This window comes from Haplochromis burtoni, unplaced genomic scaffold (assembly GCF_018398535.1).
Source record: "Haplochromis burtoni strain Fernald_Lab_line unplaced genomic scaffold, NCSU_Asbu1 Contig_2777, whole genome shotgun sequence".
Lineage (NCBI taxonomy): Eukaryota > Metazoa > Chordata > Actinopteri > Cichliformes > Cichlidae > Haplochromis > Haplochromis burtoni.
The window spans coordinates 1-9,654 of record NW_024585138.1 but is presented as its reverse complement, the minus strand read 5'-3'; the positions used below and the strand labels follow the sequence as shown (position 1 = coordinate 9,654).

The 9,654-nt window shown below is 40.1% G+C and overlaps 1 protein-coding gene across 1 annotated transcript; it reads right to left on the bottom strand.

Annotated features, from left to right (window-relative positions):
- Positions 1-1,939: 1,939 nt before the first annotated feature.
- LOC106632826 (apoptosis regulator BAX) lies at positions 1,940-3,344 on the bottom strand (the record flags this gene model as incomplete). Its single annotated transcript, XM_014331484.2, is given in 2 exon segments — positions 1,940-1,988; positions 2,783-3,344. Coding segments are annotated over 2 exon segments (113 nt in total), but the record flags the coding sequence as incomplete, so codon positions are not given.
- Positions 3,345-9,654: the final 6,310 nt, after the last annotated feature.

The following is a 9,654-nucleotide window of genomic DNA, read 5'->3' as shown; positions in this document are numbered from 1 at the left end:
TCAGGGGTAGGGAACTCCAGGCCTCGAAAGCCGGTGTCCTGCAGGAGTTAGATGGGTCCTTGATCCAACACAGCTGATTTAAATGGATAAATGACCTCCTCAAACTATCTTAAAATTCTCCAGAGGTCTGGTAATGAACTAATCGTTTTATTCAGGTGTACCCCTGGGTTAATTGGTAATTCTAAATTGCTCATAGATGTAAATGTGAGTGTAAATGGTTGTCTCTCTCTATGCATTAGTGTTAGACAGACTGGCGACCTGTCCAGTGTGTACCCTGCCTCTCATCTTATGGTAGCTGGGATAGGCTCCAGTAGGGCTCGGCCATATCATACCGTTCACGGTAATACCGGTATAATGTTGGGCAACGATAAGAAAATCAAATATCGTGATAGAATATGTGTAAAATGCGCAGTGCCTTTGTTTTCATATGCACATGACGGAAAAAGCATGTCGGTGAATGAGAAGAGCGAAAGTGGATCGTTGAATGAAACGGATGAACCAGAACTGGTTTGTAAAAATTCTGCAGCTTCAGTGGTGTGGAACTGGTTTAGCTTTCGTCCGTCAGATACACAACAAAGCACTATTTTTGGTAGTGCATGCTAGCGGGCCGTCGTTATTACCGTGTTGTTTGGAAAATACGGCGCACTTAAAATCATCCTTTGATTTTTCTGAAAGTCGACAGAGCCCCTTATAATCCCGTGTGCCTTATGTATGAACTCTGGTTGTGTTTACTGACCTCGAAACGATTTTATGTGCACGGCGCTCGAAAATCTGTCAAATGTTTTACTACGACTCTGCTAAGCTACGAAGCCGCACCGCTTGATGGATTGTCGGAGCATTATGGCTATCGTAGGCGGAGCCTCGTGGAGTGATACGTACTGTGCTTCAACATAATATTACCATATTGTGTGTGTATAACCTCTTTTTAAGTTTTGTGGATGTTATACTTGGTTATGCTGAGGATGTGTCGGCCAGTTTCCACTGGAAATGCCTTTTAGTTAAACTGTCAGCGAGGAGTTTGCATTTGCACTGTTAAATGTTTATATAACTTTAATGCACAACAGCTGCTTGTTTAAGTGAAAATACATTGATGGGGATTTTTTGCACTAATAAAGTTGTGGAGTTGTAAAGTATTTTGTCTAGTGTCAATTATATCGTCAGTTATATCGTTATCGCAAATTTTCAAATGTATATCGTGATAAATATTTTTGGTCATATCGCCCTGCTCTAGGCTTCAGCCTCCTGCAACCCTGACAACAATAGGCAATCTCTGGCACTCTTCCACAGTGCCTGACCTGTCTTCCTCTCCCATCACCCCCAACTGTTTGCCGGAGAAGGCTGCCCCTCCCTGAGCCTTAATCTGCCAGAGGTTTCTTCGTGGTTAAAAAGGCCGTTTTACCTTCCCACTGTCACCAAACCACTAGTTCACAGGTGGTTATTTCTGTGTTATTGTAGAGTCTTTACCTTACAATATAAAGCACCTTGAGGCAACTGTTGTTGCGATTTGGCGCTGTATAAAGACATTGAATTAAATTGAATTGCAATAGAGTTAATGGATGGAGACTACATCTTTCACCATCTACAGCTCTGTGATTGCAGCCATTCTCCTTCTGCCTGTGAATAGTACTCATGGATACTGATCAATGGAGATGTCAGTTTGCTTAATAGCTATCCTGAAACTGAGCTCATGGCCCACTGTTAGTCAGTCGTGCTAGTTTCAGCCATTGTTCAAATGCACTGTTTATCACGTTGGGCAAACCTGCAGTCAGCTGAGAGTGAACATTTCACTTGGAAGAGTGATGAAATGCTTCTCGCACTGAAAACACTACATCCAGATGAACAGAATCAACTTTCTGTATCCATCCTCAGTTTAAAATGTAAGATTTTTATGGTCAAACACATGGGTATGACCGTACCCAACAGCAATGCTGAGACTCACCCTCTAAAGACAACCGCACCTTCTTCGAGGATGGAATCATCAATGACATCTGGAAGAGCAAGCAGATAATTAATAGACTATTTACTCATATTTTTATTCAAGGTGGGGGGAAGGGGCATAAAACAAAACCTTTACAATCAGTAGCAAAGCAATGCCAACAGTACAAAACACAATGAAGGTTTTAAAAACTGCCAACCAACTTATGTTATCATTACTTGACAAAGACTGAATCAAAGAACATGGTGGTTTCTTTCTTAAGAGGTACTTTGAGCTTGCTTTCACTTTCGCCAAGATCCCTGTTTCCAGCTGTAATGTGTCCTGTGGAACAGCTGTTTGTGACAAAGCAGTGAAGAATCGCAGAATTCTGGTTAAAGCAGATTTAAAGAAAACATTATTCACGTTCACTCCACCAGCCCACAGTCTCTAATAGTCGCATTATCAGTTAACTACATTAAAGTTAGGCTGTTAATCTTTGTCTTCGTGTGACGTCACGACGACGTCATGAGTGGCCATAATTATCAGAGGTGTAGCATAGTCCACACAGGCTTCCTGGTGAAAACTAGCAGGCCGACAGCGGCCTGTTGAGGCTGTAAAGCACACACTGTGTCGGGGCAAGTCCCGCATGGAGTCGGTACAGCCGCTGTTCTCCGGGCTGAGCTGAACCAGACTCGGGTTTAGTGACAGCAACCAAGGTGATCTCCAACACACCGGCCCCTCTAACTACTAAAAGTAGTTCGAAGCAATTCTTTCATCCTAACTTTTTATTCCGGTTCGGACTCGTTATACTTTTGCCTCCGTTTAGCTTTTAACTTCAGCGGCTGAACCAAAAATGTCTCCACCTACCGTCTCCACCCGCGGCGCCCCTCGGCTCCTGCTCCGGATTCTGCCCCCCTCGGCCGTCAGCCATGGAGCCAAACCTCGTGTCCGCGAGATTTGAGATATTTGAATGTTCAACGCTAACTCGACCTCGTACAACCAAGAAAGTCACGGTTACCTAGTCTGTGGAAACCCGTCTTTCAACAGAAGCACACGGAAGTGATACGGAAGTATCGTAGCGACGGGACCAGCAGTCCGTAGACACGCCTCACAGAAATCCCACAGATGGAGATACTCGCCCAGAAACCTGCCCACAGAGGAGTATTTATCTGTTTTACTTTGTGTTCTTCCACAGTTCAGATACTCCGTACGAACCATCATTGTCAAAGCAGGACACTTGCCCCAAGGCCCGCTTGAAGCGATGTTAGTGATGGCGTTTTGTTTTTTTACTACCGCGGTCAAGTGAGCCGTCATTTGTGCGCTGTGATGAAGCCAGCCGCTTCTTATCCACCCTATAAATTATCTTGCGCTTCAACACCAGCCTTTATGTCAGCGCATGCTCTCGTTCGTTCCTGATCGCGCGCGCGCACAAATGCACGCTCACACTCACACGCCAGCGCACGCGTTGCACTGGGACAGCCTGGTTGCATCATATTCACAAATTCATTAAAAATCGCTCTTGATAGTTGACGTGAAACTTTGAACACATTCGACCTCTGGTCCACCTACTACCCCGCTGGGCCGAGTTTAATCTCTTTGGCTGCAACATTTCACAAAATTAAAGGACAGTTATGCTCAAGTTCAATACAATTAATGCAAAATAATCACATGATGTTCAGAAATTCATTACAAATCACCCTTGATAGTTGACATTAAACTTGTAACAGGTTTTTTCTCTTATCTGGGCCAAGCTTCGTCTCAAACTGCTTTCATGCTCCCAAGAAATCAAAGGACAAGTCTCCTCAAATTCAAAAGCTTCAGAGGAATGTGATGATGTCCTGTGAGAAATCTATTAAAAATCATCTGTGATAGCTGAATTCCTCACAGATTCCTTTTCTTGGACACCCACACTAGTTTCATCAGTTTTTCACGCACAGTTTCATCTCAATCCACTGCATAATTCTGGGGAAATTAAAGGTCTTTTATGGTCAAATTCAACAAGCTCAATCGATTATATCACATAAAGAATAATAACAAAAAATCCTCTGTGATTGTTGACATGAAAATGTCATTTGACTCCTCTTCGTTACCTTTTCTGCATGCGTGCCAACCTTCATCACAAAATGCCAGAGGTGGGACCAAGTCATTGTTTTGCAAGTCTCAAGTAAGTCTCAAGTCTTTATCCTCAAGTCTCAAGTCAAGTCTCAAGTAATGTCAGGCAAGTCAGAGTCGAGTCTCAAGTCACTGGTGTAAAAGTCCGAGTCAAAGTCACAAGTCTGAAACTTTGAATTTCAAGTCCTTTCGAGTCTTTAAAAAAAAAAACGAAAAAAATGTTGCAGTTATATGCTAAATGTAAATATTAGACCATGTAATTTTTAAATCTGTGTTTTTCTCAACACATGACAAAATAGTGAACTTAGAAAATATACACAAATTGTGAAATTGCACCTCTTTAAAATGCAGCTCAATTAAACCTAGCTCCAAGAATAATTTTCACCGACAGTTCTGAGATAAGCTGCATGTTATTCTTGGATGCGGTTGTAGGACCGGCTTTAAAATCGCATGACAAAAATATCATACACATTAAAAAAAACTGCATCACCAACGTAGCCTGGACAACATTTGCTAGTTAGATGAAGTCAGCTATCTCATCGTAGCATATTTATAATTATACGGTTCTTGGAGTGAGTGCATACACTCATGAAGTTTAGTAACTTCAGGTCACTGCAACAAGCCCAGGTACAGTTTACCGACGGATGGGTGCAGGACCTTGAAATGCACCGTGTAGAACGAAAGACCATCGTACGTATCATAAGTTTACCAGTCTCACAAATCGTCGTCATAAATACACATTCGTTAACCGTTTATTAATAGGACCTTTGAGCTCAACGGTAATTAATTAGTAGTGGAAATAATTTCTGGTAGCATCACAGAAATGTAGCAGTGACAATAATACTGTATGCTGTAATCGTACTGGGCAATTAGTGATACAAAAAACTGTTTTATCCTGTGAATAAAAGTATATGTTTTTGTCAATGTACCATAATAACAGAAGCGAAACGCAATATTGTGTCAGGACAATTCACTATTTATGCACAATAAATAAAGGAGCATAGCGCGACAATTTCTGTTCAGCGCCAGACTTGCTTGTAACCTATATCACCAATTATGTTATGAAAATGACGCATTAACTACAACAGCAGACTGACCTTCGTGTAAATGCTTGGAGCAGACTAACCTGTGAGCTGGAGTGTTCTGGGACGTTATATTTGGTCTTTGAATGGCTGCAATCCAGTCGCCTCTTTGTTACTTCAGAAACATGGCTCGAACAATTTCTCTTCAACGACGTAATCCGATAACAACCGATCTCTTTACCCGTCGGCTTCCCGTGGCTGTCATGCGACCGGCTATTGCAGTTAATAATACAACAGCTTCTTGCCATTTTTGTGTTTCTTTTTATCGCTGTGACTGATTTCAATTGAAAGCCTGCGTGCGCTAGTACCTCTTGCCACGAGTTCCCAGAATCCTTTGCGGTTTCCCTGAATGACGTCACATTTTCAATCTCTATATAATATGCATGTTAAATTTTATATTTGGGGTGAAATATCAAGTCTTTTCAAGTAAACCGGTTCAAGTCCAATTCAAGTCCCAGGTCATTGGTGTAAAAGTCCAAGTCAAGTCACAAGTCTTAGAACATTTTTTCAAGTCAAGTCTAAAGTCATAAAATTAATGACTCGAGTCTGACTCGAGTCCAAGTCATGTGACTCGAGTCCACACCTCTGCAAAATGCTGCATGATTCCAGAGAAATTAAAGGACATTTCTACTCACATTCAACAAGGTTATTTTAATAAACAAAACCTTACAAAAAAAGTCATCTTGACATAGTTGATAGTTGACATGAAAGTCTCCACAAATGCATCATCTCTGCACTCACACAAAATATCTGTAAAGTTTTGGATCCAACTACTGCTATATTTCTCTTTTTTGCCTTTACTGGATAGTGAAGTCAAGACAGACAGGAAAGTGGTGTTGAGTACCCCAGTATAACATGGATTGGCTGTCTGTTTAAAGAGTCCGAATCTCTGATTGGTTTTAGCCGGCAAACAGTGCAGAGCTTAGATTAAGCCGACGTATGAGAGGACTCGCCCAGTTGTAACCCTTCCCTGCCTCAAAAGCTCTCTGGGGCTGCCCTCTCTGATGCAAACTGAAATGTAGGTAGTTTTGCAGCATCTTCCCTGTAGCTCAGTGCACTTGGTAACTGTAGATTATTTGGTTAAATGATCACTCTGCACCATTTGTCTCATATGAGCTACCGTACCTGTGTTGGCTAATCCAGTACGCGGGGGTTACGTTTTTGGCATTGGCCATTATGTGTACATGTGCTTGGATGGATTAAAGTTCGCAGTGGAATAATATCTGGAGTTGTCACTGAATCATAGCACCTCATGAGACTTCTACAGTAACTAACTGGGCTAAATTTAGTGGCTTGGAAAACAGCCCTAAGGGTCTGTTAGTTTTAACGGGCCAGAGTAACCTGTAAGAGGTATTTGAACTGTAGAGAATTAATAGCGTTTCGAGTTTTGTGGGTTCATAATTTCCTTTGGTTTTATGTAGTTATTCACGTTCTAGTTCTGCGGTGTTTCATCATTTGAATATAATGTTTTCCAGCACATCTGACAATTTCATGTCAACAATTTCAGATGATTTTTAATTTTTTTATGTGATGATATAATCGATCGAGCATGTTGAAAATTGACCAGAAAAGTCCTTTAATTTCTGTGCACACATACAGTGTGGGTGTCCAAGAAGAGGAATCTGTTGAGAAATTCATGTCAACTATCACAGATGATTTTAATACATTTGTAACATGGTGTTATCACATTCCTTTAAAGTTTTGTAAATTTGAGCAGAATTGTCCTTTAATTTCCTGCAAGTATGAAAGTAGTTTGAGATGAAACTTGGCCCAGACATAGAGTCGGTGGGCCAGAGGAGGAATGTGTTAAAAGCATGACCTCAACTATCAAGGATGATTGTTAATGAATTTTTGAATACGATGCCATTGTATTGCATCAAACATGAGCAAAAGCCATATATTATTTTTTCTGGAATATTGCAGTCAATCGAGATGAAACGTTGCCCAGAGCTACAGTAAGTGGACTAGAGGAGAAATATTTTGAAAGTTTGACATCAACTATCAAGGATGATTTTTAATGAATATTTGAATACTATTGTATTGCATGGACTGTATCAAAAAGTTGATTCAGTTCATCTGGACACAGTGTTTTCAGTGGGAGAAAAGTTTCAAAACTCATCCAAGTGAATTCTTCAGGCTGAAGTGACAAAATGTTTCTCCCATTGAAGACGCTACGTCCAGATGAACAGAATCAACTTTTTGGGATTTCCCTGCCTGGATGATTGAGCATGCATCGAGGCATAACGTCACAGTGTACATCTTTGTAAATTAAAGCTTCGCAAAATAAGAAAAACTTGAGCTGAAATCTAGCTGAAATACACACAAGCTTGTTGAAATCATTTATAATTATCATTTGGCAAATTTATGCTATGTGCATCAAATATATTTGACCCACAGAATATATTTAAAAAGGGTTAAAGACTATACCTTCTCATATAGCATTGTGTTATTTACATGTAATTCAATATCTTAATATGTATTTAACTCTATTTCTGAGCAGTTTGATATGAAAACTCTACCTTATAACTAAAAACAAAAGAGTTGTTCATTCAACAGGGCACAATGCTTTCAGGCAAGTTAACAGACAGTTAAACACAAAACTGTGCACTTGTCCATCTTTGTGAGTCACTAAAAACATCACAGTCCTGGGCCCATTTGTGGCTGGATTATTCTGTGAAGGTCTGTCAGACCGTGGAGCTGCAGGTGAGAAGTAGGACCCAAATGCAGGACTCCTATAATGAACAGTGAATTTATTTACAAAGTGCACGATGAATAACTCTTTACAAGTCCCAGGCACTCTTATAATGTAAGACAGACCCACGGGCAGGACAAACCGCGAGAACCCGGGTTAATCCAAAACACTCAGGACCATGACAGTAGCCTAAAGACCTGGAAAAGACAATAATAGTACCAATAATAGTAACATTTTTAGTATTTTGTTACAATAATAGTAACAAATCACATGAATACTACATTCATGTAGTTGTAAAAAGCATGATAATATATTAAGTAATCCAAAGTATTCAGAATACGTTACTCTCATTGAGTAACGTATCGGAATACATTACAAAATGTATTTTGGGGCATGTAATCTGTAATCTGTAGTGGAATACATTTTAAAAGTAACCTTCCCAACACTGCCTGCAAGCTCCACATGGTGGCGATGTTGAAACGTTTTCTAGCACTCATATTTATTCAGAGGGATGGAACAGCGAGGTGGAGTTGTGTAATGAAGTGTTGAGCCCTCACTCATCACCACACCCAGCACTACCGTGTACTACAAAACTAAAACCAGTCAGTCAGGTTTTTTATCAGCCACATCCGAGTGAACGGCCTGAGTAAAACAGTGTGTGTCCTGAGGAGCTGGTAGTTTCCCATTCTATTAGCGTCACAGTAAAAAACATACTTGCAAGACAAAACAGGCCCCTGCAAATGTGACAACAGTTCATGTATAATGTGAGCCTACTGCAAACACAAAAGTCCACTTTTCAAAACTTTCTGCACTAAAAAGATGGAAAAAAAAGACTCACAGAGGGACAGAACAAATGTAAAGAGTAAAGGTGTGTATATATGAATGAGGCATTGGAACCACATCAAGCTGAAAAGATAGCAGTAGAAACATTTTCTTTTTTCTATTTTGAAAATAGATCTGGAGTTTAATGAATAGAGTTGATTACATGACTAAAAGTACTAAATGTTTAGCTTCATTTGACATTTCAAACTTAAAACTCTAATCTGGGCACTCTAATGGTTCTTTTCAGTAGTCTTTCAGTTGCAAGAATATGCATACATTTGTGAAAAGATCTCCCTACTGTCAGTAATGAAAATGTACAAAGTAGTTACACAGAAAGCAGTCATTATACTAGTGTGCACTCTTGTAGACATCAGAGTTAATATTTTCCACAAACTTAACCATGGCTATATTTTCTAAGATGATGATTGGTATTGGCCAGATTTAGCTCTGAGCTATGGGCAATGACTCTTGATGTAGCTGATGTATGTCCTGTATGGCATATCAACAAAGTGTGCATTTCATTTGTTTGTAAACTTCAGCACTATGCATCAAATTCAATTTTATGTATATTATTCCCCCCCAAAATCATGCTTACTCTAGTGCTGCACTAAATGTTTAACCTTAAAATTAAACCGTTTAACATTTAACCGTATTGTTCGGTGGCCCTAAAAGTTCAAATGTAGTGCAACTTAGGATAATGCTGCAAAAGCACACAAACCACAAGAGCTGGGCTGTGTCCCAATCCAGCGACCGCACGCTTCGGAGTACGTGCAGTACGCGCACTGCGTATACGCGGAAGTGAGAGGCTTGTGAAATGGGACGGTCTACCCATATGGAAAAGAAATAGTAAAAACTTATGTGATTTAGTCGTGAAAGTGGCCACTTTCTCATTACTTTCATATATTTAGTAAGTATCCAAAACATACAAGTTTCATTATAGAATTTTTCAAGTAGTAGTAGTAGTATTTATTTATTGTCATTGTCAAGAACAATGAAATTGCATTTGGGGCTTCCATACAACCCAAAAAAAA